Source organism: Crocodylus siamensis, chromosome 6 (assembly GCF_052110815.1).
Source record: "Crocodylus siamensis isolate JL-2025a chromosome 6, ASM5211081v1, whole genome shotgun sequence".
Classification (NCBI taxonomy): domain Eukaryota; kingdom Metazoa; phylum Chordata; order Crocodylia; family Crocodylidae; genus Crocodylus; species Crocodylus siamensis.
This window is the reverse complement of record NC_143400.1, coordinates 81,006,328-81,031,038: the sequence shown is the minus strand read 5'-3', so window position 1 is coordinate 81,031,038 and position 24,711 is coordinate 81,006,328. Positions and strand designations below refer to the sequence as shown.

Here is a 24,711-nt window from a genome sequence, read left to right as displayed (position 1 = left end):
TGGGTCTATGGGTAGCAATTAGTTTAATTAAACTATAACTTCATATAACAGTAATTTTACACCTGGGGCCTAATTAGATTGCCATTTAGTGTAAATGCTTACTGGTAATAAGTGTTAATCTAGGTAAAATCCTCCTTTCATAGACACTGCTTCTCCAAAATAAACAAACTCAACACATTTCCTTTTCTTTTCTCCTCCCCCCCTTTCTCTTTTTTCCTTTTTATTTATTTATTTTGTATGGCAAGGCAGTAAAATATGAATTTAGTCTGCAGTTGATTTCAAGTGATATTCAAAATCTGGAATCTGTTCCCCAGATAATCCTACAATTTTGAACTGGAATCTGGATTAGCAATTTAACATGAGGAATGATAATGCTTAAATGATGTGTATATTGACGTGAGAGGCAAAAATACTTGTGAATTTTATTGGACCAACTATATGGCTAGTATAGACATAGTGGAGTTTCTGGGTACCACAGTCCCCTTCCTCAGACCTTTGAGACAGTTGCAAGCACAGCTGAGTTGAGGAATGAAAAATATAGGTCATTTATACCTGTATTCGGGAGCTGGGGGAGAGCAGGCACCGTAATTAAAGCACCTGGAGCATCATGTATATCAGTGTCCCCATGCTGAAAAATGGCAGCAGGAGCACTTTAACTAAAGCTCATTGAACAAGGTCTGGTTAAAGCGCCACCACCACCATTTTTCAGCATGGGGATGCTGATGCACATGATGTTGGAGTCTGCTGGAGCACAATAATTACCGCGCTCCTGCAGACTTGATTAATCAAGGCTGCTTTGATGCACTGTAAGTACAGTGCATCGGAGCAGCCTTGGTGAATGTTTATAGGCACTTTACTCTCACTTACTTTTAGTAAGGAAAAAAACTAGCTGAAGCGAGAATTTCAAAGGGATCTTGACCTGGCATTTAATTCCATGCCTGTAATTATGTTCCCATTAGCTGCAGATTGAGTGAAAATTGTAGGTAAAAATGTTGGTAGCTAGCAATCTAGCCTTGTGATTTGTGGATTTTTTTTGTTTTTTGTGGTCCCATGTATTTGGAAGCTAGATGCTGAAATGCAGTCTTGTCATGTTTCTAGTTGATTGCATGCACAAAACTTTAGCCTAGTTATGGCATAAAATTAGCAGCTGTCATCATGTTCTCTCCCAACTAGCTCAGCCCTGAAGTCTGTTCAGGCAAAGCCCGAAACCTTTAACGACTGCTTATTATATCACACTAGAGCAACATTGCAAGCTCTCTTTCCTCCACCTTATAACAAAGATATTTTTCCAGTAAAAGAGGGAAACTGGGGGGTGGGAGGAGGCAGACAGGCAAACAACTGCTCAGGTACTCAGATTTTTGTTTTCATTAATGAGGCTCACTATAGTGGTATTAAGCATGTGGTTATCTAAGGTGTTGTCAATTTCATAGATTTCATAGACATCAGGACTGGAAGGGACCTTGGAAGATCATCAAGTCCAGCCCCCTGCCCAAAGGGCAGGAAGTCAGCTGGGGTCATAGGATCCCAGCAAGATAAGCATCCAATTTACTCTTGAAGGTGTTCAATGTAGGTGCTTGAACCACTTCCGATGGCAGGCTGTTCCAGACCTTGGGGGCTTGCACAGCAAAGACATTTTTCCTTATGTCCAGCCTGAAAAGGTCTTGTAGTAGTTTATGACCATTCGACCTCGTCATCCCTTGGGGCACTGTGGTGAACAGACGTTCCCCCAGATCCTGGTGGTCACCCCTGAAAAACTTATAGGTGGCCATCAGATCACCCCTGAGCCTGCGCTTTTCCAAGCTAAAGAGCCCCATGGCTCTAAGCTTGTCATTGTAAGGTCTGTTTTCCTGACCTCTGATCATGCGCGTGGCTCTTCTCTGGACTCTCTCAAGCTTCTCCACATCCTTTTTGAATTGTGGAGCCTAAAACTGGACGCAGTACTCCAGCTGTGGCCTCACCAAGGCCGAGTACAAGGGGAGAATGATGTCCCGGGATTTGCTTGAGAACCATCTATGGATGCAAGCTAGTGTTTTGGTCACTATACTAGCCGCAGCATTGCATTGAAGGCTCATGTTCATCTTGTGGTTAATGATGACCCCCAAGTCTCTTTCTTCCATAGTGCTAGCCACTGTAGCACTGCCGAGCTTTATCAGGATGCTGCAGGTTTTTCTTCCCAAGGTGGAGAACCTTTCATTTTTTTGGTGTTAAACACCATCAGGTTCTCATCCACCCATTTGCTGATCCTGTCCAGGTCATCCTGGATCATCCGCCTGTCTTCAGGTGTGGAAGCTTTGCCCCAAAATTTGGTGTCATTGGTGAACTTGTCCGCTCCTGACTCCAATGTCCACATCATTAATGAAGATGTTGAACAATATGGGTCCAAGGACAGAGCCTTGGGGGACCCCGCTGGTCACAGGACACCATGATGAGTGACTTCTATCTATTACTATCTTCTGGGCTCTACCATGGAGCCAATTTTCAAGCCAATCGATCATGGTGGACCTAAAGCCACAATTGGCCAGTTTCACCAAGAGGTGATCATGGGATACCAGATCAAAGGCTTTTTTGAAGTCAAGACATATGACATCAATCTCTTCTCCCTTTTCCAGGTGATAGGTCACTGGGTCATAGAAGGAAATGAGATTGGTCAAGCAAGACCTACCCACAAGAAACCCAGGCTGGCTATCCCTTAGAATGTTAGTCTGGGCCAGTCCCTCAAGGATGGCCTCCTTAATAAACTTTTCTAAGATCTTCCCCAGGATAGAAGTCAGGCTAATGGGCCTGTAGTTAGCTGGATCCACTCTCCTCCCTTTCTTGAAGATCGGCACCACATTGGCCTTCTTCCAGTCTGCAGGCACCACACCAGACCGCCAGGAGTTTTCAAAGATCCGTGCCAGAGGCTGAGCTATGATGCTCGCCAGCTGCTTGAGTACCCTGGGGTGTACATTGTCAGGGCTGGCTTACTTGAAGGTATCCAGCTTCTCAAGGTGTTCGTTCACGAGGTCAGCATTAATGGAGGGCAGGGGATCTCCCTCACCTGGACCTCCCTGTTCTGTAGCAGGCATGGGCTTCCCATGGGACTGCTGAAAGACTGACGCCAAAGTACCCATTTAATAGTTGGATTTTTCTTGAGTGTCAGTTGTCAGTTGCCCCATCTGGTTCAGCAGAGGTCCAATGTTGCCCTTGCTTTTCCTCTGGCTCCCCATATATCTGAAAAAGGACTTTTTATTGTCCTTGATGCCCGAAGATAGTTGGAGTTCAGTTGCAGCCTTGGCTTTCCTGGTTTGCTCTCTACAGGAATGTACCAGTGCAGAATAATTCTCCTTGGAGGTGAATCCCATCCTCCATCCTTTGCAGGCCTTCCTTTTTAGCCTCAGGAGGTCTTCTTGGTTCCTGGAGAGCCAGGGGGGCTGCTGTGTCCTCTTGCTGCCTTTCCTCTGAGATGGAATAGACTTAGCTTGTGCACTGAGGATCACTCCCTTGAGGAGCAACCACTCTTCTTGAACTCCCCTCCCCCTGGGGTCATGGTCCCTTAGCGCCTCACTGACCAGCCTCCTTAGCTTGTTAAAGTTGGCTTTTCTGAAGTCAAGGACTTCTGTGTTGCTGAATGACTTGCCAGCTTTACAATGGATGGTGAAGGTGATCAGCTCATGTTCACTGTCACCCAGCTTCCCATCGATCACTAGGTCACTGATTAGGTCATCCCCAGTAGCCACTACCAGGTCGAGCAATGCTTTGCCTCTCGTTGACCCATCGACTTCTTGAGTCAGGTAGAGGTCATCCACACACAAGAGGAAGTTTTGTGGCTGCTCAGATTTTGCTGAGTGATCCTCCCATGAGATGTCCGGGTAATTGAAGTCACCCATGACAACCATGGTCCTGGAGCAAACGGCCTCAGCCAGTTCCTGGGTGAACTTCTGGTCAAGCTCAGGACTTTGGGTGGGAGGTCTGTAGTAGACTCCCACTGTTGTGTCCCCTGTGCTGTGTTCCCCATGGATTTTAACCAGGGTCTCCAATCGTCCACCCTGGTCACCAAGATTAGCTTGCAAGGACATGTAGCTTTGCTTAACATAGAAAGCTACACCCCTCCCCTTTTATCTACATGATCTCTCCTGTACAGGGTATAGCAATCAATACTCATGGTCCAGTCATGGGTGGAGTCCCACCAGGTCTCCGTTATCCCTATGACATCAGAATTATTTGCATTGAGCAGGAGGGAGAGCTCCTCCTGCTTGTTCCCCAAGCTCCTGGCATTTTTGTACAGGCAGGAAAGTGTGCCCTTGGGGGTTCTTGCCTTGCCCACAGATTGTACCAGGGCTGGGGCAGGTATGGGCTCCTTGGCCTGCTGGCTTTGCAAGGATTGCTCAGCAGGCCAGCAGTGGCAGTAGTTCCCCCGTCCCCCAACAGGCTTAGTTTAAAGCCCAATGGAGCAGGTCAGCCAGTCTGGCTGAGAAGAGTTTCCTCCCCAGGGGAGAGAGGTTGAGGCCATCTCTTCCAAGCAGCTCGCTGCCTCTCTCGCCAAAAAGCAGGCTGTGGTCACGGAAGCCAAAGCCTTCCTGATGACACCAGTGCCGCAGTCTTTGGTTGACTATGTAGATCTTCCTCTCTCTCCTCAGCCCATACCCCGAGACTGGGAGGATTGGTAAGAACACCACCTGTGCCCCCAGACCTTTTAGCCCCACTCCCAAATCCCTGTAACGCCTCATAACCCAGCTGGAGTGCTCTGAGCCATGTCATTGGTGCCCACATGAGAAGCATAGGATAGTTGTCTGTGGGCTGGAGGAGCTTTGGGACCTTCTCTGCAATGTCCTGGATGCGGGCCCCCAGGAAGCAGCAGACTTCCCGGGCTAAGGGGTTGGGGTGGCAGATTGCCCCCTCAGGGACAACCTAATGAACTTCCTAGAATTTAAGCACATACAACACATAGATATAACATTATATTGTTTATAAACCCAAAACACAACAGAGAAAATGAGACCATTACTTGGATTATACAGAGGTGACTAGATCCATAATATATCCTTTCTGCTATGATTACCAAAAAAGCAGATGGTATATACAGATGACAACAACGCATTCTTCTTTAAGATCTGGTGGCATTTAGATTCTTGGAAAATGCCTGCCACCGCATGGCATTTCTTTTCTATGCATGCTTACTCTCAGCCTACCCGATATTGGTAAAGAACCCCTTAATTCTCTCATTATGGACAGATGTATGGAATTATACCATGTAAAAAGGGAAGCAACACATGTAAGGTACTTCCCAATAACCGCTGTGCATATCTACTTCTATCCCTTTTTAAGTAGGAATTAAATTATGGTTAGGTACGGACATTAAAAAAGCCAGAGGGGGAATCCATGTGGTTTTCTGTAAGTGGCATAGGTTAGATTGGTAGTGAACAGAATGCACATTCGTCCTTTGGTGGCGAAGGTTGGGGGTGGATTAGACTGGGTTCTGCCATTTTTAAACCAGTCTGTGGATGCCAAACTTCTGTTCTGTTATGGGTATAGACCAGTTTCCAATCACTTATAGGAGTAAAAGTGTAATGTCTGTATCTGGCATATGGTAACAGGCTGAATGAAACAGGGTGAACAGAGTGTTGTTTTTCTCTTTGTTACTGCTATTTTTGTTTTTACTATTTTGGTATAATTTGCTTGACTATCCAAAAACTCTCTGTAAAATGCTGACAGAGGTTATTTACGCTTCTTCCTTCTTTTGGTGCAACAGCGCAGTTTAAATGACTTTTATGATGCTAAGATACATTTGAAATATATTTAATTCCTAATGGGATATTTGGGTTCACTTTTCTAGTGGGCACCAAATCTAATGTCTCTGCAACGGGTTTACTCCAGAAGAAGAAAGACTTCACTTTAAAGCCTCAGCTTGGGTTATATGTACACTAGCATTTTTTGTCCTTGACCCTACTAATGGTCGAGAAAAAAAATGCTTTTCCCTACTACTACTTGCATATTACTGCCCTGTTTCCATGAGTAATAAGAATAGCACTACTAGAAACACACCAGGAGTCACTTAACCCTGCACAGATAAGCAAGCTCAGAGTAGGGCTGGTCTGCATGGCATTTAAAACACTTGTGGTTGTTGACCTATACTTGTGCATCTGCCTTTCTACCACTGGTGGCAATGTCAAGAAAATACTAGTGTAAAACATTCCAGAAGGGCACAACCAATCTGTTTTGAATGGACCATCCTGTCTGGAAAGAAATAATGATGAGTAAAGGTAGAACTGAAACCAGATATCAGATACCACCCTCCCATATCTGCCATGAAAACTGTTTTAAAAAAAAAATTGGTCTGTTGTGATAAGGAAAGTACCAGACCTACTTATCTAACAATTTCTGGGTAAATTCCACTAACGGTGGAGAAATAGAGACAGGCACAGTAATCATATACATATGAGCACAGCATTGCTCTTCGCTCACAGCCAATGGTACTAACACTTTTTACCAAGGCCACTAGAAAAATAAAAGATACTCTTAATAGTTCTGTAAAGTTAAAACATTTTTCTCTCCCATTCCCATATGCTGCTGATATTTGTTCCAGGTAGCAATATGTGTTGAAATAATGCATGAGTTTCATATTTTTTCAGGCCATGACAGGGAGAAGTGAGGTCACCAGAGCAGGTCAGCCAGCTTGCGGGAGGATGAATGAAAGTTTATTTCCCCTCACTTCTTCTTTTACTTACATTTGTAGAGATGATCCAACCTACCCATCTGCCTCAGAGTCTCAATAGGGACCAGCACCTTTTGTCACATCCATATAGCTCTCTTCCATGAGTAAAGCTAAAAGGCCAAAAGCTGTTTTCATCTATCGTTTTTCTTTTCTTTTTAATTTTGTTCTTTCTGTATTTGTTAGAAGCTTACTATAAAAGTAACAGCTTTGAAAAATAGTTCTTGAAAGCTAAAATTGGTATCACATAAAAGGGTCTAGGTTGTAAAAAGCAATTCTCAGAAGCATTCCCTCGTTTTAATGTTAAATGATTAAGCTATGTATTGTCCTCTCCTTGATGCCAATGCATACATTTCATAAATATAAAAAAAGATTATCCATACAACAAGTGGAAACCAGATGCCTGGAGAGGTTATTATATCAATGTATCAATAATACCAAATTATATCTACATAGGAATAAAACTGTGTGCTATAAAAATACCTACATTTCTGCACAAAGGTCAGTGAGTCTTACTGCTGATTGAAGTGACTTTGGATGAGTCCTTAAAGGCACTTGTACCTGTGACACCATTACCATGTATAGATGACAAAATGTCACTTTGTATGACTTAATGGCATCACACTGTACACGTGCAGGAGTTTTGGGGGTTTAAAATGAGTTTGTATCATTGCAGACTAAACTCCATCCTGATGTAGTTTAGTCTGCAACAGTGCGTTGTAACTATTAGTCAGCATACCCTCCAGCCATGGGAGTGGTGTGAAGGCTCAACAGAAAAAAAGGACAGGGTCCTCAAGACACCTGCTGAAGGCAGAAGCAGTGAGGGGTCTGATCCTTTGTAAAAAATTTTCAGCAGAGTCTGCCCACCTCTCCCGAAGCTGGGGGGTGAGCTGTCAGCAGTCTGAGCAGCCCCTGAACTGCAGGGAGCCCTGGTCTTTCTCTCCATGGTGGCGGCACCCCCCCAGGGCTACCTAGGTGGACCGCTAGGAGGCCAGGCACTGCCCCAGCTTGTGGTCAGGGAAGAGTTGGATCAGGCCAGGTGCTGCCTCTGAGCTGGGACAGCACCCGGCCCACTATCAGCCTACCCAGGCAGCCCTGGGGGGCACTGCTACCATGAAGGGAAAGACTGCCCTCCTCCCCACCCCCAGCTCAGAGACTGCTCATCCAGGCAGCAGCTCAGCCCCTGGCCAAAACAAAACAAAAAAGGATCAGGCCCCTCACTGTAACAGCAATGGGAAACCCCGTAAAGTGAAATGGATTTCAATTAAAAACGCACGATTTCAATTTAGGGGGCATAGAATGCAACCTTAAGGACTCGACCCCCATCATGTGTACAAGCACCTTAAGATAGCATGTGGTTTGAGAAGGCTAAAACCAGGCTCCAAATGCTGTAGTCTATGATATGTTATACCTGTGTCATTAGATTCCCACATGCAGTGGCAATGTGTAGGGGGTGCATGGGGATGCATGTGCACCCCCTGAAAGCATCGGTGCACCTCCGTCAGACTGTCTACCCCATTTAGGCAGCAGGCAGTGGGGCAGGCAGGAGCGCTGGTGCCCACACTGTGAGTGCTGCCTGGGAAGCGGTGCTGCCAGCAAAAACAGCCACACCACTACATCTGGAAGTGGTTGTGGGACTTCTGGAAGTGACATGGCCACTTTTTGATGAATGAGATCAGCTGTGGGGGATGCCGCCTCCCAGTCAGTGTCATTGGCCGCCGAGAGACTTCTCGCTGGTTGCTGACTGGTGTCAAGGGGGGGCACATGTCTCCCCTGACTCGAGGCACCAGGCACCCATGCCCACATGAAAGCCCCTCAGCACAGCCAAAGTGTACCAAAAAGAGAAAAATTAACTTGTAGGAGGTTTATTTTTAAGAGCAATAGACAAGCTTCAAAATATTTGCAGTTGTTCCATCCCATTCTGTTTTCTCCATTCTGTCATGCCAATATTATCTCCCTTCATACCTCCACTTTTTTCATTTTCTTATACAATGGGAAGACTTCCTTGACCACAAGATGAACATGAACCTCCAATGCGATGCTGCGGCTAGTAAAGCGACCAAAACGCTGGCTTGCATCCATAGATGCTTCTCAAGCAAATCCCGGGACGTCATTCTCCCCTTGTACTCGGCCTTGGTGAGGCTGCAGATGGAGTACTGTGTCCGGTTTTGGGCTCCACAATTCAAAAAGGATGTGGAGAAGCTTGAGAGAGTCCAGAGGAGAGCCACGCGCATGATCAGAGGTCAGGAAAACAGATCTTACAATGACAGGCTGAGAGCCACGGGGCTCTTTAGCCTGGAAAAGCGCAGGCTCAGGGGTGATCTGGTGGCCACCTATAAGTTTATCAGGGGTGACCACCAGGATCTGGGGGAACATCTGTTCACCAGAGCGCCCCAAGGGATGACGAGGTCGAACGGTTACAAACTCCTGCAAGACCGTTTCAGGCTGGACATAAGGAAGAATTTCTTTACTGTCCGAGCCCCCAAGGTCTGGAACAGTCTGCCAGCGGAGGTGGTTCAAGCGCCTACATTGAACACCTTCAAGAGTAAATTGGATGTTTATCTTGCTGGGATCCTATGACCCCAGCTGACTTCCTGCCCTTTGGGCAGGGGGCTGGACTCGATCTCCCGAGGTCCCTTCCAGCCCTGATGTCTATGAAATCTATGAAATCATGAAGTCTTCTCATGGAAAAGGCTACAGTCTGGGCTGTTTTAATTTGTTAGTAGTCTTTTTGAAGTATTTGACATTGGATACCAGACTGTGGGGCATTGGTCAGATCTCTTAGGGCATGTTTTTTAAGAGCTAAGGCCATGTGTAGACGAAATGAGGGGCATGTGTTCATGACACTTTAAAGTGGGTTAAATGCTTTTGCACCACTTTAATGGTGTTGGTATTTGCATGAGTTGGCAGCGTACTGCACAGTAATTCCAGCTGCTGTAGCAAATTTGGCAGTGTAATGTGCCTTAAATGACTTGGGGTGCATCAAACTAAAACTCCTCTGAGGAGTTTTAGTTTGCTGTCCTACAGCTGTGGAGAGAAGCACCGGGCTCAGTACAGCTCAGGGGCTCTGGAGGAAGCCCATGCAGGCAGCCTGGCACCAGCCCAGGAAAGCAGGCTCTGCCCCATAAAAGTAGTGAGCCTGATCTTTTTTTTCCCCCCTGGAGCCTGCCTACCTTCCTGAACTGAATGGGGGCCTGGTGTTTCCCTCTGCAGCTGCAGTGCCCCCCAGGACCACCCAAGCCGGGTGCCTGTAGGCAGGTGCCACCTGTGGGGGGGGCGCTGCTGCCATGGAGGGAAGCACCAGCCCCACCCGCCCCCGTAGCCCAGGGACCGCTCCACCTGCCAGCAGCTTGTCCTGCCCTCCTCGCCGCTGGAGAGGCAGGTAAGTTCGGGTGTGTGCACAACACAGGGGATTAAAGGGACCTAAATTGAAACGGTGTTTTTAAAAACCCACCGCTTCAATTTAAGGCCCCCATTCCATCTACACATGTCCAAAGACGGCAGAACAACAAAACACTCTGACTTCCCATTCCATCCAGTACACTACTGGTTTTATAGCCAAACGTTGAAAAGAGCTCTTCAGGGCTTTGATATATGAGCCGAGTTAACAAGTAAGGATGAAGCCATTCACAAGAAAGAGCTGGGGCAGTGAATCCAGGGCTCTAGGCCCATTATTTGCAGGTAGGCATAGTCATATCTTCACATCAAGAATGCTTGATGTACACAGCTGCTTGCACTTTATAAGCCTGTTGTAGGGAAAGGAAGAATAAGACCAGAAAAGAAGCATCAGAATGTTAAGTTTCTTTCTTGCCAATGATGTCAATTTTAATATTATATGCCAGGATAATTTATGGCTTCGGATATCTTTATGCATCATTGTTGTCACCAAATAAGAAAATGGAAGAAATATCCTGAGCCTTATCTAGCAAGTGAAGGTGTTAGAAAGCCTTGCTGGGCAAAATTCTTTTCCAGTTTTGGGGAGTTAAATAATGAGCTAGATGGATGGTACAGGATTCTTCATAGATCAGCAGATAAAATAATGTTGGCTTTTAGTATTACTCTCTCACTTCCATAGCAACCTCCTTAAGATAGGACACAGGGGACACTTCCTCAGGGCTAGAAGATAAAGTTATGGAAAGCAAGGGTGGATTGGGCACAACAAGAAACAAAAAACCTTCCATAAATATCTAGTGAATATGGGGCATAATTGATTCTTCAGACCTTGTTCAAATTGAGTAGTCCTCACTTGCCTCTATTATTCTATTCACTGCACTGGAAATATGCAGTAAAGTACAACTCAGTGTAAAGGTTACAAAACTGGGACCTAAGAAAGTGAGAGCATTTGGAATGATTTTATACAAATTCACTTGAAGAACAATTTTTAGCTAATATATATTTATTGCAGAATTTCAACTATTGTTTAATCCCACGCAGAAGGATTGCTATTCCAATAAGTTAACTAAATAAATGTCTTTAAAGATTACCTGGGTTGTTATTATTTATACCAGCTTTTATGGATGTACTGTAGGAACATGGAGTCAGATTCTGCATGATTGCCAGGAGTTTATTCAAGTCTGTAAGGGAGCAAAAAAAAAAGAGAAGGATTTAGTTAGTGATTCCTTTCCAGTGGCAAGAGAGTATTTTGATGGATTATGACATCTCTCCACATGTATTTATTTTCATTTAGTCTATTTGTTGCTGTAAATGGTACTGATCACACATTTTGGAGAATAGACTAGATCATGGGTGGCCAACCTGTGGCATGAGTGCCATAAGTAGCAAAGGGTGTGGAATGGAACAAATAAGGAGTGGAGGATGGAGCACAGTGACAAATAGGGCTGGGAGCATAAAGCAGAGCGGGGGAAAGGAAGCAACAAGAAGAATAGCAGATCATGCTGAGGAAGAAGACTGGAGTGGCATTTGGGGAGGGCATGGAGCTTAATTTGTGGCATGCCTGCCCAAAATGTTGACCGCCCCCACTGGACTAGATGGTAAAATACTTCTGTTATCCTGTCTCTTAATTCAGTCTTATACAACTAAAAACCCTGAAGAGAACATTTTTGAGTAAAGTATTAGTCATGGCAATGCATTTGCACAGGGAATGCATCAGAGCATTTGTTCAGATGGTAAATAATTTGTTGATGTTGGGGAATTTTCTGAAGAACCATCTGAATTAAAAACAAAAATCTGGCAATTCAGCCCATTGTACTGATTCATGTCTCAGAAGCCTCAATTAGCAGTAATAGTGATATCAAGTATAATCGATGCATTTGCGATTTGAAAGCATGTCAACCTCTCATTTACCCATCAAAGGGTATTATTTCATTTAGCCTTTATTATTTCAACCTTTGGAATACCAGGACAGAGAGCACATTGCCTGTATCCTCTTGTCTTTTCTCTTGGAATTGCAGTTGTGAGAGAGAGTTCTGAAAAGATCATTTTCTCATGAAATAATTTTATGTGGTATAAAGAATTTACCCAGGGAGGCCATCAAATAATTTTATTAGAAGATAAATGATTAGCTGACTTGGGACTATATTCTGGAGAACGGTCTGAATGTAAAAAATCTGGAGAGTAAACTCATTCTACTGAACCACACATAGATGGCCCCAGTTAGTAGTAATACTGGCATCAGACACAATCTACGTATTCATGCCATGAAAGCCTTTCAGTATTTACAGACTCCTTTCTTTGAGTGAGAAGTTGATATGATAATTTGAGCTTCTGGGGATATTTTTATGTTTATTTTCCCAAGTATCTGAAGGTATTTATCAAATCTTTCTATGCTGACTTTTCTAAGCAGGGTTCCCAGAATTGCATATTTTTCTTTTGACATTGAAGGGGATGGCTTCTCAAACTAAGGCCCTGAAGTCATTGACCTCATGGCAGCCTTCATTGCCTCCTTAAAAACAAGTAGATTAAATTGATAGCTAGGTTTGGAAAAAAATGAGCCAGGTCAAACGTTTTCTGGGTTTAGGGATATTTAACCAAAGCATATGGTAAATCTGCAATTCCTTTAGATAGGCCTGAGCTGCTGAGTATCGTTTTAACTCCCAATCTCAGCCTCCAACTCCAGAAAAAGTCTGGAGTTGTTGCTCTGAATGCAAAAGAAAGAAGTTTGTTGTCAATCATGTGTAGTCCCTCTGGGAATTACCCCACAGCCCAGAATTGTTATTAGCTTTGCAGTTGTTATGTTGTGACTAGAAAATGAAAATAGGTATAAATATCATGCATCATGGCCTTTCGAAATTATGTGAGACATCTGGATACATTTGCCTGACTAATACAACAAACACTTCCTGCCACTCTCTGAAATGATCTAGTGCCTAACACTGCTAGCTATGTTTTGAAGGACTGGAACAGCATAAACACGCCTGGTGTGCCTCTTGAGCTCTCCAGCTAATTAAGAATGCCCTTCTGTCCAAATGAAAGAGGGAAAGAACAACAAAATTATCTCTCCCAGACCATAAACAGCACTATTCATTCATGCCACCCAAAAGCTGAGTCAAGGTCTTAAGGATATTTTATTTAGCTAGTTTATTACCTTTATATGATTAAGAAAGATGATTCTGTGACTTAATTATTAACCAAGAACAAAACAGAAATGTTGGTAGGATCCTGAGCTCTTGCTCCTCAGTTCATTCTTCAAACTGCGGTGTCATTTGTACCGAGTGCTTTCTAACTGCATTTAAATGAGTGGTACATAAAGTTAGTTACAGCGAGGCATGACTTAGGGGATGCCTATAATCTGGTTTCTTGACAGAAGTTGTCCTTGCTAGCTTTAATATAACTAAGACAAATACTAATAGAGGGGATGACGCTGCAGGATGCCACCTGAGTGCATAACTCTAGTCCCGGGTATGCTCACATATAACAACCCATGCTGAGGTCCATATCCAAAACATCCCATTATTATTTTTACCATTGCTAGCTAGATTAAACTGCAGAGACTACATCTCTTTATGTTGCAATTATGCCTCTGATTCCTCATTTCTAAGGAACCATATTCTCCTGCCTTTATTCAAATCAAATAGGTCATTGTTCCTATACTAGCCCTATGTAGCCCTATGTTATTTTCTCTTACATACCTGAGCAGGTATATATGAGCTGCCATCCCCTTGCCCTCCTACATGGATCTCAAGTCTGAATGCTGTGCAGAGTGAAGTCCTGAAAGAAAGTGGGTCAGAACAGAGGAGTCTCTTTTGAGATAAGAAATGCAGTATTTTACTCCACTTCTATGGCAAGCTTAGGACAGAAATTGCATCTGGAACCCTTGAATATTTAAATCAGTGATGGAGGCATAAGGCAATGTGACTATGCTGTTATCTGTATTTAATTTAGTTAGTTTAAAACTAATTTGGCTGTATTTACACAAGGAATGTCATGCTTTTGCATTGCAGTATAGACTTATTTGCAATTGCTTCCCAGAACTGTCCCTTAGATAGAGCATTTTGCAATGTTCCTTCATTCACTGGTGAATTTATTGCAGCTTTTGCCTCCTTCCGCAACCCTCTCAGACTTTGTAAAATAACTGTAGAAATGTTAAACAGGTAGACTGTTACATTAATCTCATGGCCATTCTTGCTATCTGTTGTCATGGGTCTATGGTACCATTCATTGAAGGAGCATTCCCTTAAATTACCAAGCCACACAAGTAATAACTCTGGGGTCATAGAGACTTGCATACAGTATTGTATGCTAAAGAATAAAAGACATTATTTTACTGTGTTATTAGAGTATTTACTAGCATTATCACTACCATTATTGTTATGTCTCCTTTGAAGCATATTGTGTATCGAAAAACCAACCACCCGATTTAACTGAATAATAAGGAATGTAATGATGACGGAGTGAAGGAAGACAGGTCAGGTCTAGGATTAGAAATTTGCTTTGGTATGAACCTCATAAAACTGGATACTGATATAATCCTCCTGTATTTCACATATAGAGAATTTTCTCTTTATTACACCTCTAAACACCAACACAGATCTGACTACCAAAAAAACTAAAGCAGCCATATAATTGTTTGTATAAGTGATGGAAATCTATGTTATGTGCCACTAGTAGTGCTCAAAGCATTTAGTCGAAGTACCAGAAAAGTACAGGATGACAAAGCACTTTGAATTGGAATGATCCATTTAAGTTGTAAAATGTATCAAAGAACACTCTGCCTTCTGGAGCATTTCAGCGTGAAGTACAGCACATTTCTGTTGAAGAGTGGTTAAAGGGCAGAGCAGAAAGCCACTTAAAGCTCTTTCACTGAAATAAAATGCACTACTTTACGGGTCTTGGAGAACTCATATCCTGCATGCTTGTTAACCCCCCCCCCCCCACAAGTCGTTGCAAAATGATTGGTCCTATTCGTCAGTGTTTAGATTAGCTGGATCTAATGCTGTGTACATATGATCAATAATTCATCCATTAAAACAATGCTAAGGAGATATTAATACCATTGAATGAAAGAATATTGTGTTCGCAGATTATGTTGATCACATTATTAAAAAAACAAAAACAGGTAGCATTTTTTATTCTGATTAACAAAGCCGCCTGTGTGCCGGGGTGCCAGCATTCCATACCTAACTTGAATTTAGGATACTAAAGAATCTCTAAACAAGAGCACAGAATATAAAGAAGTTAATAAAGAACCCTTTTAAAGCTGTAATTTCTGATTTTTTCCCTCTTAGAGCAAAATCTATCATGTTTTATTATGAATGAACCCTTACAGCAAATGCTGCTGTCAGTTATGGATACCTGATGCCCAAAGGTCAGATTCTGATCCCAGTTATACTAATTCCAGACCAGTTCCGCTATCCTGAATACATATTACTTCAATTAAAGAGATTAAAACTGGTCCCATAAACGTCAGAGGAGGCCTTTATGCACACACACACATAATGTCTAAAGACAACAGATATATTAAATACGGGAATTTGACTAATAGCAGTCTAGCTCAGCTGTGTTGTTTGAATCCACAGTGGATTGTGGATACACCATGTTGATGAGATTTTGGTACTATCTTTGTCTGTAACTGATCCTACTAAATTGGCTGAAACGTGTGAATTACTTGGCTCCTGTTCTGTAATTCAAGATGGCGAGAGTAAGTTTAAGAAGCAACTCCCCATTCACCACATAATGTTGGCTAGATCAGGAAGCAAGTTTGGCTGCCTTAAAAGTTTAGTATCATGAAATAAATGAGAATCCACTAATGAATGGCTGATGTGCTACCATCAGAAGCTTTGGAAACTTTTGACTTAAGGGTATTTTCTTGGAGAAGAAATATATTTCAAGGGAAATGTTTGAAATGTCTTGCTTAATTCTACTTTCACCAATATTCAGTGATCAGATACTGTGAACATTAGGAAGGTATAAGAGGTGTGCAATTATAAACACCTCCCCCCAAACGACAACAAAAAAACCCTCTCAGTTACTCCACCTAATATTAAATTGGAGGCCTCCCAAAACATGTGGGTGGAAATAGGAGTAGATAGCAGATGCCTAGTGGTTGATAAAGGCTTCTTATGAACATAAGGAGAAGCTCTTCTGTAGAATACTAGCTGCATATCTGAGCACAGGAGTAATTTCCCTTTGCCTATTCCCCTTAGTGCTTAAGCAAGCATAGAGTTTCCCTGGGAAGAGGCAGATATGTAGTATCAGGAATTGGAGGAGATTGAGGAATGGACACTTAAAGAGAGAGCAGAGTGAAGATTTCAAGGTTATATTAACACTGAAGTGAGATCAGGTTCCTGTGGGAAACAATGAGCTCTTCCATAGCAGTGGTTTCCCATCAGTTACGTAGAATAGCATATGCCCACCAGAGACTATGTTAAGAATGGGCGTGCAGTGTTACCAGTGTTATGATTTCATGGGCAAGAAATCATGACATTTTCATAATACAGCTAATTTGTATACCAGTAGTATAGACTGTTGAGGCCATTACTCTGTAAAACTATGGAATTCTACAAATTACTCTGGGAGCTGCAGTTCTTAATTTAGTTACAAAATTTAAAAGAAAGAATGAAAAAAGTTGTGATAAATTTCACAATATTATACATATGAGATCATAATTCTACAATCTCTTTGTATAGCAACACCTAATAGCTGTTTCTTTAGCTATGGGAATTTTCAGACACAGAGGGAGTTACTATACATTTCCTTTTAAAGAAATAGTTGTTCCACCAATGTACAGAGTGTTATAATCAGCAGGTTCTTGTATAGCAATATATTATATTAATCTGATCATGTTTTCAATCATTTTGTGGTACAGTATACCTGCATCCATAGTCAAAAAGCTCCTTACTATCTGTAAATTACCATGTGGAATGTCATGATTTATTTCATAGGATAAAGGTTGTTAAATGAATAGTGACAGCACTATTAGCGTTCTGATCTTGAACTGAAATACCAGTCAGCTTTGTTTAAGTCACCATTCTCTTGAGTCACGAATAAATGTGCAGTTAAAAGGGTGCCATAAGTTAATCAGAGTAGAATTAGTAAAGAAGTGAGCAATTTAAGAACATAGGAATTGCTATGCCAGATCAGATTATCAGATCTTTTTCTCTAACATGCTCTCCCCAAGCGGCTATTGCCTGGAGCTTTAGAGTGGCATTAGAGAAGGGTCCACAACTAGATAAATTCAGAATATTTAGAATGCTCCTGGTATTTTAGTAATAATTGAACTGCTAAGCATGATTATTAGTTATTGCCTTTAGTGCTGGCACCTTCTACCCCTTCCAGAAATTAACACCCATTTGAATTCCATAGCCATTACAGTCTTTCCTCTGGTTTCTAAGAGGCAATCTTTATGGCTCGAATCCATCTTATTTACTTTCCATTGTGCATATCTCCTTCATTACAGCTCCTTAGAAAGTTCCCTTGATTGGCTTTCCCCTCATATCATAGAGGAAATCTTTTGGTGCACAAGAACAAGGCAGAAAGTACTGAATCATCTTCTGGCCATTCCTTACTTAGGCTGAAAGGCTGCCTAGGCTCTGAGGCAGCAGATCAAGCAAGGAGATGAAATGTTTTATTATGTTAGCACTGAAGTGGGATCATAAGGCACTTTTACACGTGCTCCGATGCTTTCTGATTAGAAAGCAACAGGAATTGATTCTAATCATAACACTCCAGCGTGGGGCAGCATCTCATGTATTCAGCATCCCCACATTTCAAAATGGCAGCAGGAGCACTTTAACTAAAGCTCATCAATTGAGCCACATTCTACCTAATATTCTCAAACAAATAGTGAAATGTGGGATGCTGAATACATGAGATGCTGCAGGTATTTAATTAGCATGCCCCCCCCCAACCACTGATTAAAATGCAACCCCCTTCCCCCGCAGCCTGGAGCACATGTGTAGGTGCTCAAAATTGCCCTCTTAGCTTTCTCTGTGATACCCTAGCTTTTAATTTTTAATAGTCACATATCATCCAGACTTCATGTGAGTCTATTTTATTGATAGAATAAGGTGCTCCAGGGGCACACCCAGAGGGTGGTGGTGGACCGGTGGATGTCAACCTGGGGGGGTGTTGGCAGTGGAGTCCCCCAGGGATCGGTCCAAGGGCTGGTGCTGTTCAACATCTTCATTAGCGACCTGGACGAGGGTGTGGAGAGCACCCTGTTCAAGTGCACTGATGACACCAAGCTGTGGGGTAAAGTGAATACACCAGCAGGCAGGGACCACATCCAGGCAGACCTGGATAGGTTAGAAAAGTGGGCGGATCTGAACAGGATGCGGTTCAACAAGGACAAGTGCAGGGTGCTGCACCTGGGGAGAGGGAACCAGCATTGTGGTTGTAGGTTAGGGGCTGACCCTCTCGGCAGCACAGAGGTAGAGAGGGATCTTGGAGTCAGGATTGACTCCAGGATGAATATGAGTCGCCAATGCGACGAAGCAGTAGGCAGAGCCAACCTCACCCTGTCATACATCAACAGGGGCATCACTAACAGGTCCAGAGAGGTCTTGCTCCCCCTCTATGTGGCGCTGGTCAGGTCGCAGCTGGAGTCCTGTGTCCAGTTCTGGGCGTCGCACTTCAAGAAGGATGTGGGGAACCTCGAGAGGGTCCAGAGGAGGCCACCCGTATGGTTGGGGGCCTCCGTGGCCAGCCCTGTGAGGAGAGGCTGAGGAACCTGAATCTCTTCAGTCTCCGCAGGAGGAGACTGACGGGAGGGCTTGTGGCTGCCTACAACTTTATTAGGGACCACCATCAGGGACTCGGGGAAAGTCTGTTCACCAGGGCCCCCCTTGGAGTCACCAGGAACAATGGCCACAAGCTGAGGGAGGACAGGTTTAGGTTAGATATTAGGAAGAACTACTTCACTGTAAGGGTGGCCAGAGCGAGAGGTGGTGCTCTCACTTTCCCTGGAGATCTTCAAGAGGAGACTGGATAGGCACCTGGCTGGGGTCTTATGACCCCTGCCACCCCCAGTGCTCCTTCCTGCCCATGGAAGGGAGTCGGACTAGATGATCTGTCTAGGTCTCTTCCAACTCATTGATTCTATGATTTTATGCAATGTGAAGTCTTCTGAAGTTGTATCTAGTCTCAGTGGCATAACAAGCAGAGTTGCCATGTGTGGCAAACCCTGTAGAAGAGTGGGGAAAGGGATGGGGGAAGCGGGGGATGCAGTTCTGACAGCTGGGAGTAGGGAGCATGGACTGTGGGAGACATGGCATCCCAGTGCAGGCAGGGGAGGTTTCACAGGGATGGGGGTCAGTTCCAGCGCCCCTCCTAACTTGGTGTCCAGGGTAGGTGTTGCTTTTGCCCACACCTGGTTACACTACTGTCTTGTCTGCTTCCTGAACTAGATTCATTTTTTTTCTCTATCTCTGCCTGTAAAAGCAATGCCCCTGAAGGAGAAAAAAATGGATAAAACATGTCTGTCACTAAGCAGATGTTCTCTACCTTAAACTCAGCTCATCATTTAGGTTCTATCAAAATATAATTATTTATCATTGCTAATACTAATTATGGTTGTGATCCTGTAGGCTGCTCAACTCATCCTCTTAGATGCAAATTACCCCTTTAATTCTTATTGATTTTGGAACTGAAAGGTGAAATTTTTCATGCTTTGTAGCATACCACAAATGTTCAGCACAGTTGCAGTTCTGGGTGTTTTTTTTCCTAGCAGGAAAAGTCACTTCCTCCCTACCGTAGCCATCTACTGAGAGCTGAGCCTTTTTTTTACGCTTACTTGATGTGTACCTCATTTCAACCTGAATAATTTAATCCAATGCATGTGACTATTAGAAGCAGATGTTTATATCGATATTGAAAGGTAGTAATTCAGTCTCCTGAATGTATAGCGCTTAAGCCACTCGTAATAGCTTACATTGTTTATCAGACCTTCCGAATTCAAGTCATGCAATTTCTTTAGGCTGTTTTTCTAACTTTGCTTTTTTCCCCCTTTTAATCCAAAGAAAAGGGGGAAGGAGGGAAATTCAAATATATGTTGGTTTAGTTTTATTAATTAAACTCTGATAATGTAAAAAAATTAAAGTTTTACTGGTTGTTTTTAGGGTTTCTTTTCCCCCCCTCTATCTCTTACAAAAGGAAACATAAGTAATGTCTAACTCCCATACTGATGTTTAAAATAAAAAAAAATTTCAATAGAATAATTTTGCTTTCTTGATGTGCACAGGTAATTTCCTTGAGAAATGAAATGTTTCTTTTTCATCATTTAGAACTCCAAATGGGACTCTGATTAATGGAACAAAATGGCCAATCTTCACCATCTCCGAACAAAAATACTTAACTTTAAATACTGAAGCTTCAGAGATACGTACAAAGTTACGTGCTCAGCAGTGTCGATTCTGGAATATATTTTTTCCCAAAGTCCTGGAGATGACAGGTAATACTGTTTTTTGTAAGTATTTATTTGTAGAGTAAATGGTTTAGTATAGGCTCACATTCTTGATGTTAGCATTATATTAACATTCTAGATTTGAAACTTATCTTTGTAAAAAGATTTCAAGAGGATCAGATCCTGAGGTCTTAAGACAGACAAAGGCTTATTCATGTGAAAAGGACTTTTCCTGAGAACATTTAGCAGTATGCTATGCAAATCTCTCTATGCTAGATCAAGAGAGAACTGATAAGCAAGCACTTCTGCTTAAATTGTAGAGGAGAAGGCTTTTAGGGTAGAGTCCAGATTCAGTCCCCCGTGATAACATGACATGAAGGCCACTGCAAAAATGGGAGCTTGTCTGGTATTAAAAGTGCCAAAGGCCACAGATGCTTGGCATGAGCGCATTGTGTCCAATGCATGTTATGTACCCCCTTTCTTGCCTAATCCACAGAGGATATGACGCTACTACAGCTGCCAGCTGGGTAATTTGTTTCAAACTCTAGAGATTTGCACTTTATTTATGAAGTTTCAGCACCGAGTCCCTAGTGAAAACCAAATGGCATAAAGAATGAGTAAAAAATGAAAACAAAAGAGAGACGAGACCTCAAGGTTTGGCCCATGGAAAATATCCCAGAGTTACAGTTTGTTGTCTGTATAGTGCTTTTGTAGGCTTTGCTAAATCACTGCTCATAACTTTTTATAAGTGCTGGATACTTGGTTCTGGGTTCAGCAATGGTGGCCAAGAATTTTCTACGCTTATCTGAAACTTGGCTGAAGCTCTGAAGCCATTTAATCTGCACCATCTGACTCGGTTTCTCTCAAGAATAAATTTTCTTCTGATTGTTCTGGTAGCATTTGCTTCCTTATGGAGCTCGCAGTACAGAACAACGTTATGTGTTTCTGAAGAGTTCTTTATAATAGGATTTCTATACGTCTAACCTTGGCCAAAGTCTGGAAGGAAAAGAAGTATGTGGATATGAAAACGGTTTTGAAAGATAATGATCTATCTTTTTCTGAGAGAGTTTATTGATTCCTGTTTTGTGTCCATAGATTTACTGTGGTCCTACTCCCACTAAAAGTCAATCCATTTTTTCCCTATGTACTCCAACTGGGGCCAAATCAAGCTAAAAAATTTATCGTCTCTCAAGATCGCAATCACGGTTTACTAAGATTGAGACTACAGAATCTCAAATGTTAAGGCAGGACCTTGAGACAGCTATTCCAATATTATCTATTACAATACTTGTACCTGTTTACTTTTTTAAAGATTACAACACCTTTTTAAAACTATTCTTAAGCAAAAACAGTTCCACAAAGTTTGACATATTTATCTAATTTTGCCTTGGACCTGTCTCTGAGAACTTGTATACCTCATACTCATTGATTTTTACAAAGTCTTCCTATAGTTTGAATTTATTGTACCTGATATTGTATGTCTCTAGAAAAGGGTGCTGGATAGTTTCCATTCCTATTAAAGGTTATGGGCTTGAGGGTGATGGGCACACTAAAAATCCATAAATCTGTCCTCTTCCCGTTTAATCTACTGTACACTTCTGAGTATCTTATAACACACTCATTGCTTTTTTATCTGAGTGCATCATTCCCATTGGCTTCAATGATAACAGATTGAGTTCACTAGCATTTTGTAGATATTTAGTAGCTGAAAGGAACAGATCCCATTTTATTAGGTGAAAAAAAGAGATGGGAAGATGTTTCTTTAATCACTTCAATGCATTGTCTGTTGTTTGGGTGACACTTCACTGTTTCTTTTATCATGACACACTGATATTTGTAAGCTGTGTGGCAGATTATACAAAATAGAGATTTTTTTTAAATTTGGGTCACTTTTAGGAAAGAAGTGGATATTTCATATGAACATGTAGTATGTTTAAATGTGATTTTTTGATCATCAGGCAGTACTCAGAAAATTATAACTGTATACTCTATCTGTCTGGGTGATGATATTGACATATAAAATACTCTTTGTAATCAAATGTTCTGTGATATAATGTATATCAATAGACACATTTCTTTAGCATATTGTGGTGGGCCAAAAGAGTTATTTTACATGTTCCTGAAATGTGAAAAACAGTCAAGCGCCACTCTTGATCTGCCAAAAGACACAAAAGCACATCACTTGATTTTACTTTAAAATTTTGTAGTCAGTGATTTAATATGTGTATTAAAATTATTTTCCAAAATAATTCTTTAACATATTCATGACAAAAGTAAAGACCTCTGTCTGGACTCTTGCCAAGGAAGTAGTTGAACTGTTTTTAGCAAGTAGCAGTGCTTTGGTATATAACTCTCAGTCATTCCTCTTCTAGGTATGATAAAAAAAAAACCCATTTCTTTCTACTTATACAGTTCCTGTAATTTACTTTCATTTTAAAGGCTGCTTCCAACAAAACAAGGAATCTAAAGCAATGATTTGCATTGCTTTAGCTCTTCATGAGTCCAAAGACACTCAAAGATGTTTATATACCTTTTAGGGCACATCTAGACATTACAGTGATAGCATAGCTTTTCTTGCATAATGAAAACATCACTCCACATGTACGGCTACACGTGCCTAGGGCAGGCTGTCCCGACAAGGAAGAAAAGCTTGTCCTGCTGCTGCTGCCCAGCTTGGGGAGCTCTCTCTGGTCAGCAGCACCACTGAAGGAATCCTCCAGGATCCCTGGAGTCTCAGAGGCAGCAGCAACCTAGGGGTGGGAAGGAGATGTCCTACCCCACTTCCCTCCCATGCATGCAAGGAGCAAGGGACACCCTTCCCAGCAGGAAAAAGCCCAAGATCTCCTGAGCAGCAGCAAGCACAGAAGTGGGGAGAGATTGCCCCTCCCTCTGGCCTTGCTGCTACCTGGGAGACCCCTACACTCTGCTCCTGCTCCCTGAGTTGGCTGCTGCCCATGAGACCATGGGCTGCATTCTGGCCAAGCAGCATGTCTTATATTCCCTGTTCAACTGGGGGAAGTGGGGCAGGGGTTTCCTCCCCTCCCTCCCCTCCCCTGTGCTTGCTGCTGCCTGGGAGAATACCCAGGCTACACTCAGGCTGGGCAGGAGTGTCCCTGCTCACCTGCTCTGTGCTCTCATGGCAGGTGGGGAGGCCGTTTATCCTGTGTGCATTGTGCTGCTGGGTAGAGGAAATAACCTGGGGCTCAGTTCTGTAATGGGGCAGGGTTTTCCTTCTGTTGTTTTCCAGAAAACTTTGCACTGGAGAAAGATCCTGGGATGCTGGAGGGTCAGCAGATTGCCATCACAGGTTGTATTCCTTGCTACATGTGCAAAATAAAGTTGGAGCAAAACCAGCTATAAAGTTAGCACACATTTTCAAGCTCTAACTTTATAGCTGGCTGGACCTTTTTATGGCATGATTGGTACATAGCACATGTAGCATGTCTCAGTTAGTTGTGCAATTAAACAGTTCATTGTGTAATACCTGTAATGTGTAGTGGTGGCCTGTGACAGAGGCACCCACATATTGTTTGATACACTATTAAAATACTGCCCCTTTTAGGGTGAAAGATGATAGCTGCCTTACCAACACACTCACACTGCATAGCAATTTACAGCAGAAGTGAAGAAAAATATTATCTATCTTTATTTTTATGTCCAGTTGAAAAGTAAGGAAGAAGAGAGGTTAATCACGACTCTTTATCTCGGGTGGAATCTGAGCAGTACATTGGAAATGATAGGTTTGGCTGAAATTGCAGTTGGATTTTTAATTATCCCAATGGTCAGAACTTCAGCTTTACTGGTGGAGGTGCCATATTTCAGATAAGATGTAGTTTGCTCTACTATTCAGTATTGAGCCACCTACTAAGCCATCTGCCCATTTCCTATGCTGGCTCATTTATTCCTTTGAGATCCCACAGCCACATAATGACCAATCCCAAATTTGTTCAGCATGTCAGCACAGCCAATTCTACTATACAGTAGGTAAGACTGGCAGTTGCCTAAGGCAGTAAAATATGAGAGACAGCAAAATATTTAGTAACTGTAGGCTGCAAGGGTGGATGTATTCCAGTTTCCTAGGGTAACAAAATGCCTACAGCCAGCAAAGTTTATATCATGCCTACAAATTTGGACAACTAAGAGGAGAAAAACAAATCTTACTCACCCAGACTGCAGAAGCACATACAAATGAAATGCTGCTCTCTGAACATATCTTGAGTTTTTA

At 42.6% G+C, this 24,711-nt stretch overlaps 1 protein-coding gene across 3 annotated transcripts in view; it reads left to right on the top strand.

The window, feature by feature from the left end:
- Nucleotides 1–24,711, top strand: part of BCHE (butyrylcholinesterase) — a 57,255-nt gene that overhangs the window by 23,454 nt on the left and 9,090 nt on the right. For all 3 annotated transcript variants that reach the window (XR_016443206.1, XR_016443205.1, XM_090054230.1), the window contains exon 3: nt 20,368–20,534. Coding sequence is in view for 1 of the 3 variants with exons in the window: in XM_090054230.1 (XP_089910356.1) it covers nt 20,368–20,534 (167 nt within the window). In the remaining 2 variants the exon portion in view is untranslated. The remainder of the gene's footprint in view (nt 1–20,367; nt 20,535–24,711) is intronic.